Consider the following 24404-nt stretch of genomic DNA (forward strand, 5'->3'; position numbering starts at 1 on the left):
TTTTTCTCTGTGAGCCTATAGAAACAACCTTTACAATAGTAACTTTTTCTTTCGTTTTCTCTTATAAAGTTCTTCCTTCCTTTGCGCTTTTTCCCTCTATCCAGAACTGACACTAAAGGTGCGTTTGATCACTTCAAAGGGGAAATTGATGCATGCAATTTTTTATTCTCAAACGAAAATTCTAGAATCATAATTAGAGTTAGATTGGAATGAAAAGTTCATGTTTATCTTTCCTAGTTGTGTAATTTTCTTTCTAGAATTAAAATTATGCCGTCTGATGAAACAAGATTTGAAATTCTTGCATTTTTTTCATTACAATTGGTATTCATACTGATGTATGCAGGTTCCTATTGGACAGTTAGCTCAATAATCTACTTCCAACAACTTCGAGAGTGTAAGTAGTGTCTAACAAAGCATTGCCAGCCTAAAACTAGTGTCCAATTTGAGTATTAAAAATCTTAGCCACACATTATTGTAGCAAGATATAGATTCAACATGACAAACTAATTGCAGGAAAGGAAACTAATATCATATTCTCTGTAGTACAATAGCAGAAGCCAATATGTCAAAGGAAAAGATGAGCAGAGTAAAAAAAAGAATAGGGAATAGAGAAAGATGAAGGTAAACAGAGCAAACTTGGAAAGCTCCAACACTTTTTGTTATTAGTTTTCATTATTTATAGGTTTACAGATGAATACAATTTGTAATTCGATCAAATTGTTTGCTGTCCTGATTTTTCTTGTTATTTCTGTGATAACTTAATTGATTCTCCACTCCTCCGTAGTCCCACTAAACCTCTATTGTGATGATTCATCTTACATATAGGGTATTGTGGTGAATAATAAATTGAACTCAGCTTCCATTTTCTACACTCCTTCTCAAACTGGACTTGGTGAATGTAAATCAAATGAGCCCAGCTTGAACTTTAATTTCAAAAATTGATTCTTTGATGCTGTTTTTGTGAAAATGTCTGCAACTTGCAGATGAGATGGAACGTCCCCAATTGCAATGGTACCACTTTTATCAAATCGTGAGCTAAGTGATAGTCTACTTCTATATGGTTTGTTCTTTTATATAGAACTGGATCTGTTGTAATCTATAATATTGATTTATTATCAACCAATAGTGTAACAACTGTTGTGTGCATCACTTGTAATATAACACCTCAAAAGTTTAGTCTCATAGAATCTTAAGGAACTTATAAAGGTTGTAAAGTGATTGGTTGTTCTGGTTCCGAGCCTTTTTGGGTCGAAACAGAAGCTACTAGGGAGTGACTTGAGATCCATCCAATCAGGAGTCTGAACCTAGTGTGGAAGTGAGTTGGGTCATTTGGTGATATTAGAGCCTATATTGGGAGATGCTGCTTATCATTAGTGGGAGTTGACAAGGGAGATTGGATTTGAAAAAGACAACAATCTCTTGGGAGGACTTGGGAAAGCCTTTTTAGGGGCTTGCTTTTCTCAATGCCTACAAGAGCGGAAAAGGCAAGAGTTTGAGGATCTTTGCTCAGGAGGCATGTCAGTTGATGAATACACACTAAGGTTCCACAGGTTGAAGCGTTATTGTTTGACGATATACCCGATCGAGCACTTTAGAGCAGTGAAGTATGTATGAGGATTAAAAAAATGCTTTGCAAGTCCAAGTAATGAAGAGAGGACCCAATACTTTAGGTGAAACCATTGTAGAGTGAGCTTCAACATGAGTTTAAACACACCAACAAAGAAGACGAATCTCATGGAAGGAAGTTGCTAGTAACAGGGAAAGAGACAAACACAGATATTTAATGTGGTTCGACTCAAGAATGAGTCTACATCCACGAACAAATTATTTCTCTCTCACGCCTCAATCATTTATGTGAGAGGTTCCATTGACATTTAAAGGAATACAAGGGTTATCCGTTTCCTGATTTTTAGGATATTGATTGGCGTCAATATCTTGACGATATTGTTGATTATACACCTAATTTTATTTCATAATCTTCTCATCAACAAAAGCGACAACAATTTTGCCTTGAGCCTTATCTTCAATAGCTCCCCTTAAGCTGAACGGCCTGGGAAGAACGTTAAGCTTGACACGAATAGATTCAAATGGTGAGCAAGCAAGGGGCTTGGTCAATGTATCAGCAAACTGGTCAGTAGCAGGAACATGATGAATGGTCAGATGATGATTTTGCACATGATCCCAGATGAAATGAATATAGACTTCAATATGCTTAGTTCGTTGGTGAAAAACCGGATTGGCAGTCAATTGAACAACACCCATATTATCACATAAGAGCCGAGGAATGATAGAGCGAGGGTGATGAAGTTCTTGTGAAAAATAAGATATGTAGAGAACTTCTACTGCAGTGGAGGCCAACACCCACTATTCTGCCTTAGTATTTGATCGAGCAACAATATTTTGCTTCTTTGCATACCACAAAACCAAGGAATCTCCAAGAAAGATGGAAACTGGTAGTAGATCTTCGGTCATCAGGATTCCTAGCCCAATCGGCATCAGAATATGCTGTAAGAGAAAGGAGCGAGAATGGCCGGATAAGAAACCCAAGTTGAAGAGTGTGCTTAATGTAACAAAGTATGCGTTTGACGGCAGCCCAATGAATAGTGGTAGGAGCTTGCATAAACTGATAGACCTTGTTGGTAGCATAGGCAAGATTGGGTCTGCTGAGAGAAGCATACTAGAGAGCACCAACAATTTGGTGATATGGAGTAGGATCAAGTAGCGGCGTGCCATCAAACCTAGACAACTTTTCTCCAACAGCTAAAGGCAAAGGGAGAGGCTTGACATCAGCCATGGTGCTTTGCTTGAGAAGATCTTGCATATACTGGCATTGAGAAAGAAAGAGCCCTTGAGGTGTAAACTGGACTTCAACTCCAAGAAAATAATGTAGATGCCCAAGATCATTTATAGAGAATAACCATTTGACATATAAGCTGATGAATGGCGTCAGGGTAGCTTCCAGTGATCAATATGTCATCAACATAAATAAGAATAAAGATTGAATGAGAGCCCAAAAATTTAAGAAATAGTGAAGTGTCAATCTTGGAGGCAGAGAACCCTTTTGAAATGAGAAAGGAACTAAGGCGTTGAAACCAAGCTGGAGGGGCTTTGCTTAAGTCCATAAAGAGCTTTCTGTAACTTGCATACATAATGTGAAATTGAGTGTTGACAAAGCCTTGAGGTTGTAACATATAAACATCTTCAGGTAAAGTGCCTTGTAAGAAAGCATTATTGACATCTAATTGCAAATCACCCAATTGTGCAAAACAACAAGAGTAAGAACAATTCGAATGGTGGAGGCTTGGGTAAATGTTTTGGGTTCAATTTCTAAAGGTAACTCGGTAAGTTGATGATGTAATGGGGGTTGGGCTTAAGAGATCCAGTTTGTAGGCGAGTGATCATGGAGTGAGTTTTGGGGGCTGGAGGAGGGGATTCAGCAAGCAAGGATAGTGTGAGTGGAGATGGTAATGAAGGGGAAGGTGGTGTTTGTGCGGTAATGATAGGCTCATGTGAAGGAATTGATGGTGGTAATGATGAAGGTGATATGAGTGACCAGACTGTAAGGGGGAGAGGAATTTTCATTGGTGGAGAGAATGAAGAAGATGATGACTGAGACTTGGGGATAGATATTGATTTACAGGAGAAAACATTTTCATCAAAGATGACATTACGACAAACGTAGAGCCTTGAATTTGAAGGATTCAAGCAAAGGTAGCCTTCGTAAGTGGTGCTATAGCCAAGAAATATGCATTTGTTACTTCGGTATTGTAATTTATGAGCATTGTAGGAGTGAAGATGAGGGTAGCAGATACACCCAAAGGTTTTAAGAAAGGCATAGTCAGGGGTTTGGTTAAAGAGAAGATGAAAAGGACTTTTCATGTTTGTAACAGGTGATGGCAGACGGTTAATAAGAAATGTTGATGTAAGAAAGACAAAATCCCAAAACTTGAGAGGAAGGCTAGCATGAGCAAGTAAGGTGAGACCTGTCTCTACTATATGACGATGTTTTTGCTCTACTCTCCCATTTTGCCGATGTGTGTGAGGACATGAAATGTGATGATCAATCCCACATGATTTTGAGTAAGTGGATAAAGATCTATATTCTCCTCCCCAATCACTTTGAAAGGCCTTTATGGGTCGCCCAAATTATCTCTCAACAAGTTTTTGAAAGTCTCTAAAAATAGACAAAACTTCAGACTTTCTTTTGATAATAAATAACCAAGTGAACATTGAATATCCATCAACAAAATTAACATAGTAATAATATCCTTGCAAGGAAGAAATGGGCATAGAGCCCCAAACATCGAAAAATATAAGATTTAATGGTCCATTTATTTCATGAGTCGAACTAGAAAAAGGTAAAGTGTGACTCTTCCCCATTTGACATGCTTCATAGAAAGAGTCAAGTTTATTGAAACTAGAAGAAAACCCATACGAAAAACATGCTGCATGATTTTCATGGAATGATGCCCAAGTCGCTCATGTCATTTTTGTTGCGTAGTTCGTTCACCAAGTAAAGTTGCTGGTTCATGCCCAATAGCTCCTGCTAGTTCACACCCAATAGCTCCCAAGTGCAGCTTGTAGAGTCTGCGCTCATTGTTTCCCTTGAGAAGAACCTGCCCTGTCTTGGCATCCTTAACATAACAAAATTACGGGTGAAATTCAAGCAGTACATTATTATCCTTTGTAAACTTGTGTACTAAAAGAATATTTTGGTGATAGATGGCACATGCGAAAATATCTTTCACTATGAACTTGGAATCAATATGAGAGAAAACAGAGGTACCAATATGGGTAATGTTCAAACCTTGTCCATTTTCGATGTGAACTTGATCTCCTCCATTGTAGTTGGATTGAATTGTCAAGTTGTTGAAATCAGTCGTGACATGGTGAGTGGCTCTAGAGTCAGGGTACCATTCTCCATGATCAAATGACCGATATACATCAGCGTATGTGCTTCAATAGATGGAGTGTCATCAACTTTTTGAATTTTATATAGTTTTGCATTTCAACGTACCGTGGCCAGATTGACGACATGCTTGACAAACCGTGTGACAATTTACTGCAATATGACCATTATTTCCACATGCAAAACAAGATCCAGCCTAAGTTTTGGAACAACGATCTTGAGTTTTATTGCGACCTTTGTTATGCTTAAAACGATTTCCACCAAAATTTTGGTTTTTCATAATAAAATTTGTTGATGAAGTTTCAATAGGAAGATTATCAACTTCATCCAATTGCACCTCATGAATAAGCAACATTGCAAGAAATTCTTCCAAATTAATAGGATCGACCATAGTGTTCAATGCAGTTCTAAGAGACCCATACTCTCCTCATGGTAAACCAGTCATAATGCATGTGATCAAATCATCATTATCACCGGTTTGGATGCCAGTGCTAATTGGTGAGCAATGCTTTTTGCTCTACAGAAATATTTCGAAATAGTTTCAGCACTTTTTCTTAAATTTTGAAGTTGGTTTTTCAACTGCTGGATTCTAGCTCTTGATCGAGCAACATACATAAGCTTGAGGTCATTCCATAATTCATAAGAGGAAGAAATTTCCACAACACAAGATCAGTTAAAGATGAAAGAATCCAACTTAATAACAGCTGATCTAATATATACCATTCATCATATTTTGGATTGAGATGCTTTAAACCATTGTTGTCATCAATCCATTCAGATGGACATGGTTGTTTACCATCTATGAATCCCATGAGATTATAACTCTTAAAGAGAGACATAAATTGAGATTCTCAAATCAAATAGTTATCCAATGCAAGCTTAATGGAAAGCAGATACTGTAAATTTGTGGGCGCAGGAAGTACTGGAAAATTCTGACCTGTAGTTTGAGATGTGTCTGGTGTAGCAGACTCTGATACATGATTGGCGTTGTTTTCAGCCATTTTTTAATGAGCACTGGTGACAACCACAAGCTAATATTCTGCTCACTAGCAGAGAGAAAAGACCCACTCGACTACTTTGTTCTGAAAAGACCCACTTGACTACTTTGTTCTTGCATATGTAAAGACCCACTTGACTACTCTATTCTTGCAGATGTTGACAGTGACAGAAGCATAAACTTGCAGCAAAAGTGGTGATTAGAATTTGAACGGGTTTGGCCTGCTCTAGTCATGGATTTTGTCAAACGTCGAACCGTTAGATTCGTACCAAAAGAGAGGTTCTTTCAGTGAAATTTTGCAGGAAAAGATTGCCGGTGGAGACAATGCCAAACGATAGAATGAAGGGCAGAAAGTAGCGGCATTGCCCTGTTCCTCTTGTTCCTTGGCAGACGAGTAGCAGTAGTTGATTCAGAGCCGACAAGCACTTGGAAGGGTGCATGAAGTCACAACACAACAACTCGACTAGGATGCATCTGTTGTTGAACATACTATTCTTATTGTGAACCACTTAGCTCAATTATTATTTGATACTGGTGCAACTCATTCATTTGTTTTTTGTGAGTTTGCTCGCAAGGTTGATGTGTCACTTGTACATATGAATTTTCATTCTTGATGTGATTAAGCCATTTGGAGATACTACAACAACACAAACACATTTACTAGATATTGTTGTAAAGGTTAGCTAATCTAGTTTTACTTGAGATGGTCGGTACAAAGTTGTCTAAGGAGTGGATTGGTTGTGAGAGCATCATGGAAAGGTATATTGTAATTTTTTTATATGTTCACTTTTTGGATCATTTAAAATTGATTTGTATTCCGTTTTCTTAGCTTATCCTATGTTTGGCAGAAAACTTCTTGTTTCAAGGTTCATTTTGCATGTCTACATGTAAAAAAAAAAAAGTATTTATAATAAGTAAAGTAAATCACATAGTCTCAAACTAGTAATTAATCACCCAATCAATGGTTGCAATGCTGAGAAACTTGTGAAACAAAAATTCTCAGACTAGTATCAACTACTCAATCAATGTGCACATTGAAAAGGAAATTGGAAATTCTAGCAGCTATATTCTAAACAATGCAAACTACATTCTAAACAAGAGTATCAACTACGGGTGGGCATCAGGCCGGGCCGGGTCGGCCGTCGGGGCCCGAAGCACACGGGCCCAGGCCCGGCCCGATATCCCGGGTCCCGGCCCGGCCTGACCCGTTTGAGCATTCATTCGACGGCCGCGCTCGTCATCCGTCGAGTCGAACCCAACGAAACGTCACCGTTTGAGTCGACGGCGCGGATGATCCTCCGGCAGTCATCCAGCGTTAGAGTCACGGTCGCCGTCGAAGACGCGGAAGGGGGAGCGGGAGACGGGGGACGGGGACTGGGGGAGCGGGAGGGGGAGACGGAGACGGAGACGGGAGAGGGGGACGGGGGGAGCGGGAGAAGGGAGACGGGGGAGCGGGAGCGGGAGACGAGGGGGAGGGGGAGCCGGAGACGGGAGAGGGGGACTGGGGGAGCGGGAGCGGGAGACGGGGGAGGGGGAGCGGGAGCGGGAGACGGGGGAGGGGGAGCGGGAGAGGGAGGGGGACTGGGAGGGAGAGGACGGAGGGGGAGGGGGTGGGGGAGCGCCCGGAGCGGGAGACGCAGGGGGACGGGTTGGGGGAGCGGGAGACGGAGGGAGACGCGGAAGGGGAGGGGGAGGGGGTTGGGGGAGACGGAGGGGGTTGGGGGAGTGGGAGACGCGGAAGATGGAAGGGAGACGGAGGGGGTGGGGGAGCGGGAGACGCGGAAGAGGGAGGGGAGACGGAGGGGGTGGGGGAGCGGGAGACGCGGGAGGGGGAGCAGGATAGGAAAGGTCAGCCGGTCAATTAGTGGGCAGAGAGAAATCTAAAGAGAGTATTGTTCATTCACCAAGCGTATTATTTGATGTCTATGTTTTGTAAGTAAAGGCCAGCCTTGTAAAGGGACAAGGGCGAGAGGCTTTGAAGGGGAGAACGACATGTCACAACCCAAGTTTAGTGGTTGAAGGCCAATAAAGGGATAAACTGGTGGAAGCTCCCTGCAGTTACGATCAGTTTCTAGTTTCTGGCCTTCTCTGCAACCCCAACCTCAGCCAAAGACATACACAGACTCCATGAAGATATACTTCTTCCTTTCCTCTTCTCCTGTATGACTGATATTTCACTACATACAATTCTTTCTCGGCTTGTTCTCATATAATAGAGAAAGCTTGCGGATACTTCTGATTCATAGAGGAAGAAAGAAAAAAAAATTGTGTTGTAAATTAGCCATTATATATATCTACATAGACGAGAATGGAATATCTCAGACATATTCTTTGCTTTTGCTTATTCGTTGGTGGTGCCATTGCGAGTTCATCTGTGAACAACGTTGATGATTTTGGTGCAATAGGAGATGGACACAATGTCGATACAAAGGCAAGTATTATTTGTTCCTCATTTGCTGGTCAATTTTTGCTTCATCAATTTTTCGGGTTAACTTTTCTTCTTCTTTTGGGGGTTCCCTTTGACTTTCAACACTTTGGCAGCCATTTTTTGGTTTCCTTAATTTGTGATTGTCATTAATGTCTTTAGGACTCCATTAAAGAGAGTTTAGTTTCAGTTTTTCCTCTCAAATTCCTTCACAAACCGCCATCCTAATCTTAATCGACCATGGTGCAATATGCTTGTGATATTCTCTTCTTCTTCCCTGCTTGGGGTCTTCTCCTATTCATGTTTGATCATGATGAGAATGATGTTCGCTTCAATTGACGAATTTCAGACCAGTTGATAACCTTCTTGATCAAACTTCAGAGCTTCTACTCATGCTCAGATCGCTTCTTGACCATAATCAAAAGACTATATCTTGGAATTAAGGTTTAATTAAATTGATTTTGTTAATCGATCGAAACTAGATTGTTTCTTATTCTTTTCTCCGTGTTGAGTACTGCAGGCGTTTTTGGCAGCATGGAACGAGACGTGTGGGTCGACGGGCAATCCAACGCTGCTGATCCCATCAGGCAAAACGTACTTTGTAGGGCCGGTAACGTTCTCGGGGCCGTGCAAGGCCGACTCTATCACAGTGCAAGTGGACGGCACCGTGATGGCGTCCACAGATTTACACTTGTTCGGAGAGGAATGGGTGCTCTTTGGCTGGCTCAACAACCTGGTGGTCACCGGTAAAGGCACTTTCGACGGCCAGGGATCTTCCGCTTGGCCCTACAACGTCTGCCCATTCAGATCAAAATGCAAGATCCTACCATGCGTAATCTCCCTCTCTTCCCTCTCTCTCCCTCTCTCTCGGTCGGAGTTGATCGATCTTAGATTCTCTCAAAGTGGAGTTTGGTTTCCATGTTCGCGGTCCAACACAATATTAATCAAGTGTTTGATTGGTGGGGATATCTTGAAGAGGTCAAGTTCTTTCATTTTTTCCCTATCTACAGGGCCTAGGGCTGATTCAGGATCTTTATGGGGAGTGCTACATCCTTTAATTAGAGTATTGTACATCAAATGTTTTCGGTCTAAGGAAATAATACTCGGAGGAATAAGTCTCATGACTGAATTTTCATTGGCATGCCATATAATTAGTTATGCTATATCCTTTACAACAGAAGACATTTTAATTTTCTGTAAAATATGACTTTTAACTTCACCTTTTATAAATTTTTTTTTTTTATATTCTGATCAATTTCATGGGAGGCATCTTGATAATTTAAATGCTTTGCGTTATTTATACAAATTAAGAGAAATTTTCACCTCAGTGATGACTTTTCTTGGAGGACTTTATGGCGATGGACAACAAGATGCATACAGATCGTGGAATCTTTGCCCCCATAAAGTGAATTGGTGCTGCAATGAATAGATTTGCAGCCAAGCCAGTGGATGTCACGTCTTCATTCATGTTTAGGAACTTCAATGATCAAACTCTTAGAAATCAAATGGGCCTTGCCATTAGGCCATTTTCAGCCCAAATGGTGTAGTTGGTGTGGGCAGTGGCTTACCCCAGCCAAGAAGTAGCTCCGCTACTAGAGCCAGGTGTAGTCATGTGGAGACAGTTGCCCACACGGATCACCCTACTTGAGCCAGGAGTGATAACTTTATTCACATATCAGTGTTCTTACATAATTTGATTGTTTAATTTTTATATGATAAGAAAGCATGTATGCATGTCCTTACAAATTTCTGGCAACGCGTGCAACTGATGGTGTTGTTGCAGTCTCTCAAGTTCGCGTACACGAACAATACAGTGGTGAGCGGGATAACATCACTGAACAGCAAATTCTTCCATTATGCGCTCTTGGATAACACCAACTTCAACGCTTACAATCTCAGAATCACAGCACCAAACGAGAGCCCCAACACGGACGGGATACACCTGGAAAGATGCCGCGGGGTGAGTATCGTCGATAGCCAGATTGGCACCGGCGACGACTGCATCTCCATCGGACCCGGGAACTCCGACGTGCTGGTGAAGAACATCAAGTGCGGACCAGGGCACGGGATCAGGTAAGGAGAAATTACAGATTTGCTGAAAGAATCTGTAGGCATGGAGGTGGAGCAGTTCATGAACTGATCAGTATTCCTATTGTTGTTGGCAACTCTGGTACTAGACCAGAAGCCCAGCTTGACAAGTTCAAGCTAGTTTTTACATCAAGATTTTAAATTGAAGCTTTATTGAATTAATTTGTAAGGTAATTTTTTAAAAAGGAACACATGACTACTCTATTGTGAACCTGCCTCAAAAAACACTTGTTATAGGGCCGTGTGAATTTGCTCTATCTTTTGGGACAGTAACTGAGTGCTAATCTTGCGAAACAGCGGGTAGAGCCAATGGGTTGGGTTGGAACTTGAACTCTTGAACTCTTTACCAGGCAGTGGGTCAAGGGAGCCAATGGATTGGGTTGGAACCTGGACTCTCTACGAGGCGGTGGGTCTTTCCACTCCCCCGAAAGGTCAATATTTAGCAAGATAGGCAACTCAATTTGAAAATTTTATCTGCATCTTCTTCTCTTAAAATCCATCTTAATAGTAGGAGCACTATTTATATATGCACTGACAGTGCATATATGAGGATCCCATTTGAGATTATGGCGAAAACGCTGGGCATCCATGGATAGGAATTTTCCATATCAAATATGACTAATAGGTTTTCTTTCTTACCAGCTCAACTACAACACATCATATCATTTCATGTAGATTACTAAATATAATATGAGGCTTATGATGTAAAACTCTAAAGAAATATTGTGAGTATTAGTGTGTCTATTTGGTTGTATGAACTGTATCAATTTGTTGTGGAATCGCCCTCCAATTAACGTTAAGGTGGTGGGGGCCGTTTGCTTGGAACAGTGTGGGCAGTTTGGGCAAGTACCCAGAGGAAGGGAACGTGGAAGGACTGCTGGTGACGGACTGCAAGCTGACAGGCACCCTGAATGGGGTGAGGATCAAGACATGGGAGGGCTCCCCAACCAGCACCGTCGCCAGCAACGTGACCTTCGACAACATTTTCATGAATGGCGTTTCCAACCCCATCGTCATCGACCAGACCTACTGCCCCTACACCAGCTGCCCCAAATCGGTAAATGACTTTTCTTCCCTTGTATATATATATATATATACATTGAGAGTTAGAACGGCCGCGCCTGGCTGTTGATAAGAACAAGTAGTTGAAGCGAGCGATCGAACGGCCACTCACTCTTAACCATATCTGAATCATGGCAGTCCCCTTCACGCGTCAAGATCCAGGGCGTTACCTTCAGCAACATTCGGGGGTCATCGGCGACGGAAATGGCAGTGATGATGCAGTGCAGCGAGGGCTTCCCCTGCCAGGACGTCAATCTGAAAGATGTCCAGCTCCAGTACTCGGCCGGAACAGCAAAAGCCAGCTGCCTCAACGTCCGCGCCAACTATAGCGGCGTCCAAGTCCCGCCTCCTTGCAGTAATTAGTATGGCGTCGTTGTTGTGCGACTTTGTAGGTATCCACGGCTTAGTGGGGATTAAAATGATGTAGTTGCACGAGATCCTCCTTCAAACTTTTTTTTTTTCCCTTTTCTATGTTGATTTTAGTCCTTGGAGTACCTTTTTCAGGTATCTGCGGAAGAAATCGTTTTTCGTTGGTTTCTTGTGTACCGAAGGTTTACTTAATCAATTATTCTACAGTTTTGAGCAATCGTAAGCTCTGTTTCTTTATTGAGGAGGAGAGGGAGAGAGGGTAGCGCTTAAACTCCCTCCAACACTAGCTCAAGAAATCAACACTCTTCTATAACATTAGGATAGTACTCTCAGGAATCAAATTGAAGACAAGATTAACACACGCCACACAATCCAACCAGCATCACTTGGTCTCTATTTCCTCATTGACAGGTGTCAAATCTCTCCCCCTCTCTCTCTAGTCCTATACAAAGCAGAAGTGTGTGGCTGTTTACTTGCAAGCGAAAGTTCCGCCAGTTATAAAATGCCAATATATTTGTGGCTTATTGGATATAATATGGGGACTCCATTTGATAAATCTGAGATCTAAAGTTCATGGACTGATGGATTTGATGTAGCAAAAAGAATCTACGTGCACATAAATCAATATAATTTAGCAAAGAATTTCATCTCAAGACTTTAGATTGGTACTGGAATTAACGAAACTTGCCACTTGCTAGTCATATTAGAGAGTTGAGCGGCTGATCTTATGTCCAAGAATTTCAAGAATCTTGGAGATCACACAACAAGAAGACACGTTTATAGACGTAACCGAAAGTGTGGCTAACAACTGAAAAAGGCAGTTGCTAATTGTTTTTAGCCAAATTTAAAACTGTGGCTAAAAATATTAGAAACCACGGCCGTATTGCAAACGCGTCGTGCTCACCATGTCTCCCCTGCCGCCAGACCAGCTGTGATTCATTTATTCTTTCATTTTCCCTTTCCGAGGCAGACATAGGAACAAACAATGATCCGCCGACTTCATTTTTGTCTCTTCTTAAGGTACTCTTTCTCTATATTGAGTTGGGTGCATGCGTCGTTCACACAAAGTGAAATTTTTTATAAAGTAATAGACATTTTAGAGTTTTTCACCTTTTCACAATCCTTTTTACCTTTTTAAAAAGTTTCTTTTAGGAGTGCTTTGTTCTTTCTCTCTGACAATCTCTTCTCTCTCGACTAAAATGTATCCCAGTTTCATGGACGAGTTTCATCTTTTTTCTTGTTTTATGTTTCGACCTATCTGATGTACACCCACTTTCTCTTTTAAGGTCTGGTTTTTCTTCATATGCTCACAAATAAGGAACATTCCTGACTAGGGCTTGTGCGGTGGACAATAACCAAGGTGGCTATAGACAAAGATATTTTTAGCAATAGCAAGTCTCCCTGGGGGTTGCTATAAGCTAGCCTTGCTACAGGTCTCATGCCCACAGGGCAATACATCAGTTGTTGGCAATGATATGAGTCGACCCCAGCTTGCATCCTGCTGCGTATATATAGTTCAATTAGTTCAATGGTAACGAGGACCTTCTAACTTATGATAGTTCGTCACTGTTGTGACCTGCTCAAAGTCTCCAAAATCAATTTTCATGAAAGTCTTGTGATTCCTGAAGCAGGAATGTGCCTAAGAAACACAACATATAGATATAATAAAACAACACACAGGGGCATTCACTAGCATGAATCAAGTCACAAAGCAGAAGCAAAGGTGATGATATACATTAATGAGAAACCACAGTAAAACATAGAAAAGCTAACTGCAAGCAATGTAGTTTGGTTGTTCTAGAACTCATAGTCCTAGCAGGAAATGGTTACATAAGTTCTAGCACGAAATGGTTACAGAAGCAGGCCCTCAGTTTTGACAAGCTGGAAAAATATAACACCATAAGCAAATGTGTTGAAACAGCAATGAGGACAAAACAAGGACAAAAATGACAAAAATAATCTTAGGCAGGGTAGCTATTCAATATTCGAAACCATTAGCAATAGCAAGCAATGTCACCTGGGTGCGTTTCCCAGGAGCTCGCACCAGCACCGGGTGCTTTGTGGGTGCGGGTGCACTCCAGGTGCGCACCCAAACCGCACCCGATGATGAGGCGCACCCAAACCGCACCCAGGGGAGTTGGATCAAGTTCCGAGTCGAATCCAAATCCAAACCAAGTTTATTGGTTGTATGGTTTGGATCTGGATATGATTTCAGGATGAAACCAGATTAAAAATCCACAAAATCAAATCCCCGTCGGCCGGGGCATCTAATTTAATACATCTATAGATATATTATATGTTCTCTTTTCTCTTTAAAAAAAAACGATACAGGACTAAAGAATGGTGACTTTCATAAAACGATCTGTTTGCCTTTTTTTCAAACATTTCTTTTTTGATTTTTTCCCACTATCATAAAAATGTATAATTTTAATTGTGTTATTCAATTTCTCCGAAAAATTAATAATAATAATAATAATATTAATATTAATAAAATATCTTCACCGCACCGCCGCACCTAATTTTTTTGAGATGTGCCGCACCGGCACCCGCACCCGCACTGGCACCGGCACCGGCACCCCGCATTCAGGTGACATAGATAGCAAGTTTCCCTAGGGGTTGCTATAAGCTAGCCTTGCTACAGGTCTCATGCCCACAGGGCAATACATCAGTTGTTGGCAATGATATGAGTCGACCCCAGCTTGCATCCTGCTGCGTATATATAGTTCAATTAGTTCAATGGTAACGAGGACCTTCTAACTTATGATAGTTCGTCACTGTTGTGACCTGCTCAAAGGCTCCAAAATCAATTTTCATGAAAGTCTTGTGATTCCTGAAGCAGGAATGTGCCTATGAATCACACAACATATAGATATAATAAAACAACACACGGGCATTCACTAGCATGAATCAAGTCACAAAGCAGAAGCAAAGGTGATGATATACATTAATGAGCAACCACAGTAAAACATAGAAAAGCTAACTGCAAGCAATGTAGTTTGGTTGTTCTAGAACTCATAGTCCTAGCAGGAAATGGTTACATAAGTTCTAGCACGAAATGGTTACAGAAGCAGGCCCCCAGTTTGACAAGCTGGAAAAATATAACACCATAAGCAAATGTGTTGAAACTGCAATGTGGACAAAAATGACAAAAATAATCTTAGGCAGGGTAGCTATTCAATATTCGAAACAGAAACCAAGTTCAAATCAAGCTTCACCTGATATCTATTAGAGAGTAAGCCTGCATATGGTCATCTTGAGGAGAACCAACTTGCAGTGGCTCCAGGCCCAATTGCGCCAGTGTGGAGAGGATATGAAAGCTTACATGCACATTGTGCTCATTGACTTATGGTTATCTGTGTCGTCAAGTATGTATTCCACATCTTGAATGCAAAACAAGTATTTGTAGGTTTTCTGATGGTTCACTCAATCAAAATTTATTCTGTAGGCAAAAGGTGATCACCACAGAAATGCCCGCATTATACCTGTCTCCGCTTATGTGACAAATCCAGCCATCAGCCATGTGCGGGATGAAAATTGTTGCAGTTGGCACTGATGCAAAGGGGAATTGCAAAGGGGAATATCAACATAGAGGAGTTGAGAACAACTGCTTAAGCCAACCGGGACAACCTCTCAAATCTAATGGTACATGTTGTCCATCTTCATTTCTTATCTAAAATCCATATCTAGAGCTTGACAGATTCAGTTTCATATCCAGGGATATGGTTCCTTTCTTGAAATCTTAAGAGAGATTTCCATATGCTGATTACTGTGAATAAATTATTAAATGAAGGTTGCATAACTCAGCTTGTTTACATGAAACAGGTTACATATCCTTCAACTCATGGAATCTTTAAATTGGGCGAGCATTCATGAGATTTGCAGAATAATTAATGAAAATGGGGGTCAAGTTTATATGGATGGCCCTAACATGAATGCTTATGTACACTTCCTCTATAAATGCTTATTACTGAAGCTGGTGAGAGTAGTTGCCTTATTATTATTGAATTGTGAATATACTGCCATACTAGAAATATTAAGCTCCCTATATTATGAAGTTTTTGTTTTCCATATGCCTATTGATTACATATTATTTTCAAATTTACACATTGTTTATGTAAAAAAAAAAACGTTATGAAAATTTAGACTAGTTGAAATGTAGGATACATCATCGGGCACTCGCAGTGAACATAATCACCGGTAGAACATAACATTAATCTATAGTGGTGATCAAGTTCACAGACGCAAATCTGTACGAGTGACATAAAAATTAGAGGTGGGCATCGAACCAGCCCGGCCCAGTAAACCTGCGTAGGAAACGGCCCGACGTGCCGGCCCATCCGGCCCGCGCCCGGCCCATCGGGCCCATGCCCGGCCTGATATTTAAAACCCAGGCCCCGGCCCGGTAATAATAAAATAATATTTTTAAATTATAAAATAATTTTTAAATATAAAATATATTTATTAATAATAAATATATATTATAGTATTTTTTAAAATCCTTAATGGCTGGGCCCGACCCAAGGTAGGTTTTTCTCGACCCGGACCCGGACCGGGTCTCGGGCCCCCGCCGGCGGCCCGGCTTGGGGCCCAGCCCTAGTAAAAATCACCGGTGCCTATAGCAGTCAAATAATATATATATATATATATATATATATATATATATATATATATATATATATATATATATATATGCCTTTTACCTCAAGACTTAACTTGTGGCTGCTCTTTCTCTCTCTCTATTATTATTCGAAATAAAATGAGTTGTAAAAGGCAACAAATATATGATCAACGGCAGGTCCTAAACAGTGGGGATGAAGTGATCGTTTCCTCTTCACCATTAAACCTTTGTTATGCACTACTGCTGCACATCTCTGTTTTCATTCTTCTTCTCAATTTTTCTTTTCCCGGCCTGTCATCACTACGAGAAGAAGACCCACCACGCAGCCTCTGTACTTGAAGGGAGAAAGTTTTGAGATTATAAATAGTTCCACGCTGCCAAGACTGTTAAAATTGTAACATTCGATCTAGCAAAATCAAAACCCGAACTATAACTTGTTGCAGTATATAACCTTGCTCAAACCTTAACCTGGGCCGAAGTCAAAATATTAAGATGTGAATAATTTTGGAAACGTGAGTACCCATTTCAAAATTAATTAGAGAAAAAAGTTAATTTGTCGCCTACCTGCACTTAGGTCTCTCATAAATATTTACCACGGTTTGGAAGAATGGAAAAACAGTCAACTCTATCTAGATCATTTATTTTTATCAATGCTAACATATATTGATCAATTTACAGGCAATATTTGAACTCTTACCGTCGTAGTTGTTGATCACCTGAATTACTAAAAGAAGAAAAATTGGTTCATATTCAGTGTGCTGTCAGAAAAGATCAGCACCGCATGCATGAGGAAACGTCCAACAAAATGTTACTGATCACTGCTAAAAATATGCAATAAGAAGTCTATTTTTAGTAAAACATGATCTAAGCACCACAAAAGAACAGGTCTTTTGAAGAAGAATTAGACGTTCGTTCTTCGGTGGATCTGTTATGCTGCAAGTTAAGCATATGCAGGCCACCTTGGTAGCCCACCAAATTTCACCTAGCCTGGCTGGATAGGCAAAGGCAGCGTCGTTCCTCGTCGGACTCCAAAGACAAACACATAAATGCTCAAGTCTCGCTATGTCCCGCAATAATTTTATAGTTGCAGAGGGAAGAGACTCAAAGATATTATACGGGCACAATTGTCTTCTTTTTATTTCTGCTTCTTTTTGGATTAAAGTTTCTTCTTCATCGCAATGGATCGTGGGTCTATTCTTCTCCTCTGTAGTCTTTGCCTTTGTGTATCAGCAGCCATGGCAGAAGAAGCAACAAATCACTCGGGAGTTTATAATGTGGAAAAGTATGGCGCCAGAGGCGACGGGAAGCACGACGATACTAAGGTTAGTTTCACACACACACACACACACACACACACACACACATATATATATATATATATATATATATATATATATATATATATATATAGAGAGAGAGAGAGAGAGAGAGAGAGAGAGAGAGAGAGAAACTAGATGGCAAGGTTGCATGTAAGCTGACTGGTATGTGGTAAAGCTCTACCGTGAGAACATTCATTCATAATATCTCGGTGCCCATTTGAGGAATTTAAAAGTTCTGATACACTCAGTATTTTCTACTTTCCTTGTCTTGTAAAATATTTTCTGTTTGTCCAGAGAACAGGGTGTATAAGCATGTTCGGTTGTATGTAATATTAATATGCACATTAAAACGTAGCTAGGTTTTCTTCAGCTGCAACTTACATATGTAAGCCTTGTGAAATAAATATAAAAATGTCGATATATTTGTGAATCTTTGTATGGTAATTAATAATTATAAAAATTCGTGCTTTCATTTCACGTAGATTCTAAAATCATGTAAAGAAGCGGACAGGAGACTCATCAAAGTTAATGTTTTGCAGATCCTTCAAAACAAAGCCACCACTAAACTTCAACGGTAGTTTGTTAACCTAATTTGATCCATATCATTCAAATTAATTAAAAATAATATCCTAATTAGTATATATGACAACATAAAAAGAAGAATCTGTATTGGTTGAGTCAACAACATACAACAATAATATACAACAATAATTAGTTACTATAAATTTAAATTTTTAAAACCAAAGAGAAAAAAAATATATATATATATATATCAAAATTTGAAGGACAATTAATATAAAGTTATTTATAAAGAAACATATAGCATTCTCAACCACATCACCTGACATACGGACTGCCTACTCTTTTTCTTATATTGCTGAAGGCATTTGCGGCAGCTTGGGTTGCGGCCTGCGCGGATTCCGGGAGTCCAACTTTTGAGATTCCCCGCCGGATTTACTTGGTGGGACCCCTCCGGCTGGTGGGACCATGCAGCAACACCGGCACTTTCACCTTGAAAGTGCATGGCGTGGTGAAGGCGTCGACGGACATGAGTCTGTTCAAGACGCAGGAGTGGATCCTCTTTGCTTACCTCAAGTACCTTAAGGTGACCGGAACAGGGACCTTCGATGGGCAAGGAGCAGCTGCCTGGCCTCTCAATCAGTGTCATTTCCAGAAAATGTGCAAACTATTACCCGTTGTAAGTATGTATAAGACGCCATTAATAACAAATAAGCCTGCTTATAAATTTAAATTGCACTTGGGCTGAGAGATTTTGCCGCTTACCCGACTGCCTAAAAAGAGCTCAAAGCCAATATCTCTATGTTCAAAACCTCTTTGGACTTGATAATCAAGCTAACAACTGGTCGCATGCAACCGTGGAGCCAGGATTTTCCAGCAGAAGCGCGGACATGATGTGGGCACCCCATGTAATTTTTGAGTTATCACATTATAATTTTAAATCTTTCAACTTAACGGGATGATACAGGAAGTGGCTCACCCCAACCCTAACATCCACTGGTCCCATACCAGCCACTTGTCTATCTTTGTTAGGGCCCTGCCAACGCGTGTCTGTTGAAGTAACGATCATGAATGTATGCAGGCTAGGGCGGTGAATGGGTGGGATTCAAATTTGAGGTACCCTTTATCGATTTAATAGATCTTCACATATTCTGATTCAGATTTGAATGTGATGAAGAAAAGTTTCGACTGATTTTAAATTAGAAATTCAAATATGACTTTTAAATTCACAACCAATTCGGAATCCGTCTTTTACTTAAAAATATACAAACGAGTCCAAACGTCATTATTATGTATTAAAAAAGGACTTTCAAAAACATATGGATATAGAATATGGGATGATTTTGATTTTCAATTAAGTCTAAATTCGAATCAATATACATATAATATCAAACAAGAACCGGAACTTGGATCCAATTTGATTTATTAACGATCAACCTGATTTTTTTTCCGTATCCTATTTTTTTGAAGCAATTCCATTAGATATTCAGTCTGAATCAGATCCATTGATAACCCTATAGCCCAGACATGTCTGTTATGTTGTCTTTTTAAAAAGGAAGGTACATATTAACTTAGTGCAGTAGATGAAATAGACATAATAAAGGACGTTATCCACTTCTGCACTCGGTCCCAGCAAAGTGACAAAATATTTTAGACTCAATTTCTTTATTTATGAGAAAATGAGGCGGAGCAACTGCTGCCTGCATCCTTTTTCCTCGATTTGGTTCTCTAGATTGACATCGTCTGTTCCTTTTGCAGTCCTTCAAGTTTGCCTTCATGGAGAATACGAGAGTTGAGGGAATAACTTCACTGAACCCAAAGTTCTTTCATGTGGCTCTATTGAACAACACCAATTTCAGAATTCAGCGTGTCACTCTTACTGCACCACAAGACAGCCCCAACACTGATGGCATTCACCTTGAGGGCTGCACGGGCGTCAAGATCTTGCAGTGCAAAATCGGAACCGGAGATGATTGCATTTCAGTTGGACAAGGCAATACTGATGTCTACATCAATGGCATTCTTTGCGGCCCGGGTCATGGAATCAGGTCTGATCAGTTACCAAAAAAGAAAGCACACAGAAAAACGTTGCTTCCATGGTTTTATGCTGTCACAAGACTTTTAAACTGGTTTCGGTGTTTGGGTGCAATGCCAATTTTGAGGCCCTTTGATAAAAATGAGTTTTGTCAAAACTGTATTTCTCAAAAATACAGTCTTGAGATTACCCAAATAGGATCACAACTGGGTTTTGGAGGTAAAACGGTCAAAATACTGTTTTGGGCAGTCATCCGGACAGGCTCTTCAAAGGGTATAGATAAGAAAGCTACAATATATATGTACACTACAAAACATAATTACCTTATTTGGGAGAAAGGTAAGAGGATAGGTGTGGACTTATGAACGATATTAAAGCAATAAAAAATGCAACGACAATACTAATTTAAACATGAACTATTCCTATCTAACTGAGTTAACACAATTAATTATGTTGAGCTAGACAAAGTTACATGTCTCGAACCATAGATTTTCTAACCAACAAGTATATAAAATGTCAGACGTTATCATATATGAAATGAAAAAATGTAAGAGAATAAAAAGTAAAAAAAAAAAAAACATAAATGAAACAAGCTGGAAAGCAACACATAGGTGTAAAACAGTTTTGAAAAACCTAAGAACAAAAAGAAGGGGAAAAGGATGCTGGTCTAAAGAAATAAAGAGAGAGAGAGAGAGAGAGAGAGAGAGAGAGGGATCATCCTCTTTTCAGAAACAAATCTAGTATCACACACACATAAGTGTGTACACACTAGTGTGTGTGTGATACTCGATCTTTTTTTGAAAAGAGGAAGATCCTCTCTCTATTATATATATATATACATACATATATATATATATATATATATATATATATATTTTTGAATGATGACTAGTTTTTTAAAGTCAGCCAGCCATATGATCAGAGCTGTTTCATTCAATATGTCGGATGGTAAAAAAAAATAATGAGAAAAAAATGATGGATATTTTGGTCATATATCATTAGTTCACATTTTTCTTTCTTTCTTTTTCTTTCAACAATCCATCTATTTTATATAAACAATCTTGCTTTGATGGTTAAGTGACTCTAGATTGTCAAACTCACCATTCACTCTCCCTCTCTCTTTCTTTTTTCTCTCTCTCCATTTTGTTTTTTCTGTACGTTGTTTTGTATATTTCCTCTTTTGCTTCTGTCTTGCGGTTTCTTGCGGTTTGTTACTGTAACTAGGAGACTTCTTATCCCCAATTTTTGTATCTAGGGAACTTCTTCTTCCCAAATTTTGATATACATTCCCATTTTATCGACTCTCTTTCTTTTTCTCTCTCTCTCTCTCTCTCTCTATATATATATATATATATATAACAACAGATGGCTAATGAACTCTTATATATCGCCTGCCAAAATTCAGTGTGGGCAGCTTGGGTAGGTACCCAGATGAGAAAGATGTCAATGGGCTGGTGGTCACAGGCTGCACGCTCACAAACACCACCAATGGCATTAGAATCAAGTCATGGCAGGCATCTCCACTCGTCACCTCCGCCAGGAACATGACTTTTGACAACGTCATCGCCTACAATGTTGCCAACCCAATCATCATCGACCAGAACTACTGCCCCTACAAAAATGGATGCCCACAACTGGTATACTAAATTTTCTCTCTCCTTAGAACAGCAGTTTAATTAATTATTTAGGTTATTTAGGAAGGCACTGTAAAATCATGTTATGTAATATGAGCTAACAGCGTTTAGATTATTACACTCTTAGCGAGAAACACAGATAAAAAACGCTACAAATTTTAAGACAAATTTACTACTAAGCGGTGAATGGATATTCTCATTCAAAGGTGATATGCTATATCTGCACTTTATCGTTGAGGATGTCAGCCCTTTCTGTTCCAATGCTCATGAGGCACCATGACTGAAGTACTTCCTTCTCAATATGCAACAAAGGCCTTGTACTAATAAGAAGCAAATCAATCTATTTCTTCTGCAGTGGCCATCAGGTGTTAAGTTGAGTAACATCAAATTTAACAACTTCAGAGGGACATCGACCACACCAGTGGCAGTGAAGCTGCAGTGCAGTGCAAGATATCCATGCAAAAAGATTAAAATTCAAGATATTAACCTCAGCTACAAGGGAGAAGAACCTGCAGTCTCTGCTTGTGCTAATGTGATGAAAGCCTCATATAAGGGCAAGCAAGTTCCTCCTCCATGCCAGTGAAAGCCAGGGCAGCAAGCTCACATTATGAGTTGGTTCACTCGCTTGCATGAAACAAGTGCCTGAAAGTAGTGGCTAGCTAGAACATGACAACCATGATATGAAGAGTGAAAAATAACTCTGCAAACTCTCATGAGTTAGTTCATTCACTTGCATTGAAACAAGTGCCTGAACATGGTGACATGCAAGCAACCACAACGGGAGATGTCGATTAATTTCCTTTCTTCTCTACTCTTCTTCTCGCTTGGGCAATCAATAATTGGGTTCTTATGATATTTTTGCATTTGTAAATGCCCTTTTAAGGATTAGTACCACGATCAGTCTTCTGACAAAAATTTCTACCTGTTGCCTTAGAAAGAAAGTTATTTTGTGATGCATATACAGTTTAGACTCTAAATATTCAAGAACATGGATGTGATCACCGGATCGGTTGTGGTTTGTCCAAGGATGCACCTCACTAATTGTTTCACTTTTTGAGATGATTATTATATGGTTCATGGGACACATTGCTGTGAGAATACATTCTCCCCAAAAAATGAGAGGTAATGAATTGGGTGAGCAAGAGGAGTATTTCATCCACTTATATGTACTTTCATATCATTCACTTCTATTTGCTCTCTCAAGTTGTTAGTTGTTACGATATATGAAACAGGTTTATCCCAGATGGGTCAAGCATTTTGCTTTGCTTCTTTTACTTCTACGGCATGGTTCTCTTTCTTTTACCTTTTTATTAATTGTTGTCTATTCTTCCTCAACTTTAGGCTGTTGCATTTTAATTACTTTGTTCTATAACGTAGCAAGTTAATGCAAGTATAGACTTTCTGTGCTTATACGTGGTATCTATTTTTTTTTTTTGTTGGATACATAAACAATATCTAGGATCATAAACAATGTCTGGGATCGATTAGACACTCAAGCAAAGGCCACTAGTGAGGGTTTTCTCGGTATTAATAACATAATTTGTTTTCTAACTTGGCCATGTCATTGTGCATATCAAACTTCATATTAGGCTGTATGCTTCATGTTATCTTATTTGTACTTTAACAGCAAGGGATAATGTTGAGTAAATGTAGATTTATATTTTGAATTTTCCTTCAGTCTATTTCAACTATGGGAGATTCAGGGTCATCCCAAGGTGATGCTTTGTGGTGGAACGATACATAGATGGACTACTTAGTCCAAGTTTTAGTTGAACAGTCTAGATTAACGGGTATGGAAGCAGGTGGTGGCCTAAAGTTGAAGGCCTACACCGCCATAGAGAGAAAAATGATTGAGAAGTTTGGGCTAGAGTTCACAAAAGACAAGATAAAAAAAAATAAAGTAAAGTATGCAAAGCCAACAATGATGAATGTAAAGAAATTCTGAAGACTAGTGGGTTTAGGTGGGAACCTGTCAGCATGACTATTGATGTGGATCCTAAATTTTGGGCAGAATATATCAAGGTTAGTAAAGCAATGATTTCTAACATGAATGTCTATTAAGTTATACATACATACATACATACATACATACATACATATATATGACATATCTCAGAAATACTATGTTAGAAGAAAATACAAGAACACTAAGCATTGGAGGTATTATGAAGAATTTGTTGAGGTATATGGCAATCCACATGCCACGGGCAATGATAACAATACATGCAATGGCATGTTTATGGAAAATGAAAATGAACACGTTGTTAGCATACCATACCATGGATGAACTCCACATCCTTCGGGCTACAATTTAATGAACAACAAAGTTTCACCCAATTGGTAAATGATGATAGTCCAATGCAACCTCCAGAACATGTCTTACGTACACCTCAACACCATTCTGGATGAGTAACTGGAAACACAAGGAA

General features: G+C 39.7%; 2 protein-coding genes across 2 annotated transcripts; both read left to right on the forward strand.

Moving 5' to 3' along the window:
- Positions 1–7821: 7821 nt before the first annotated feature.
- On the forward strand, positions 7822–12013 carry LOC116255676 (exopolygalacturonase-like). The gene is made up of 5 exons (XM_031631582.2): positions 7822–8337; positions 8852–9163; positions 10115–10404; positions 11248–11476; positions 11620–12013. The coding sequence occupies exons 1-5, from the start codon at positions 8215–8217 to the stop codon at positions 11842–11844; spliced, it is 1179 nt and encodes a 392-aa protein (XP_031487442.1). The 5' UTR covers positions 7822–8214; the 3' UTR covers positions 11845–12013.
- Positions 12014–17646: 5633 nt separating this feature from the next.
- LOC116256635 (exopolygalacturonase-like) lies at positions 17647–22558 on the forward strand. Its single transcript, XM_031633026.1, has 5 exons — positions 17647–17790; positions 18671–18985; positions 20065–20354; positions 21747–21978; positions 22331–22558. Exons 1-5 carry the CDS (start codon positions 17647–17649, stop codon positions 22556–22558), a joined length of 1209 nt encoding a protein of 402 aa, XP_031488886.1.
- Positions 22559–24404: the final 1846 nt, after the last annotated feature.

Source organism: Nymphaea colorata, chromosome 6, assembly GCF_008831285.2.
Source record: "Nymphaea colorata isolate Beijing-Zhang1983 chromosome 6, ASM883128v2, whole genome shotgun sequence".
Taxonomy (NCBI): domain Eukaryota; kingdom Viridiplantae; phylum Streptophyta; class Magnoliopsida; order Nymphaeales; family Nymphaeaceae; genus Nymphaea; species Nymphaea colorata.

Bases quoted from the DNA above. Each gene is read 5' to 3' on its own strand.
- LOC116255676 (XM_031631582.2), top strand. From the start codon at position 8,215: ATGGAATATCTCAGACATATTCTTTGCTTTTGCTTATTCGTTGGTGGT. The intron at 9,164-10,114 runs GTAATCTCCCTC...GTGTTGTTGCAG, and splicing joins AATGCAAGATCCTACCATGC to TCTCTCAAGTTCGCGTACAC. The intron at 11,477-11,619 runs GTAAATGACTTT...GAATCATGGCAG, and splicing joins ACACCAGCTGCCCCAAATCG to TCCCCTTCACGCGTCAAGAT.
- LOC116256635 (XM_031633026.1), top strand. From the start codon at position 17,647: ATGGATCGTGGGTCTATTCTTCTCCTCTGTAGTCTTTGCCTTTGTGTA. The intron at 17,791-18,670 runs GTTAGTTTCACA...ATATTGCTGAAG, and splicing joins GGAAGCACGACGATACTAAG to GCATTTGCGGCAGCTTGGGT. The intron at 20,355-21,746 runs GTCTGATCAGTT...GCCAAAATTCAG, and splicing joins GGCCCGGGTCATGGAATCAG to TGTGGGCAGCTTGGGTAGGT.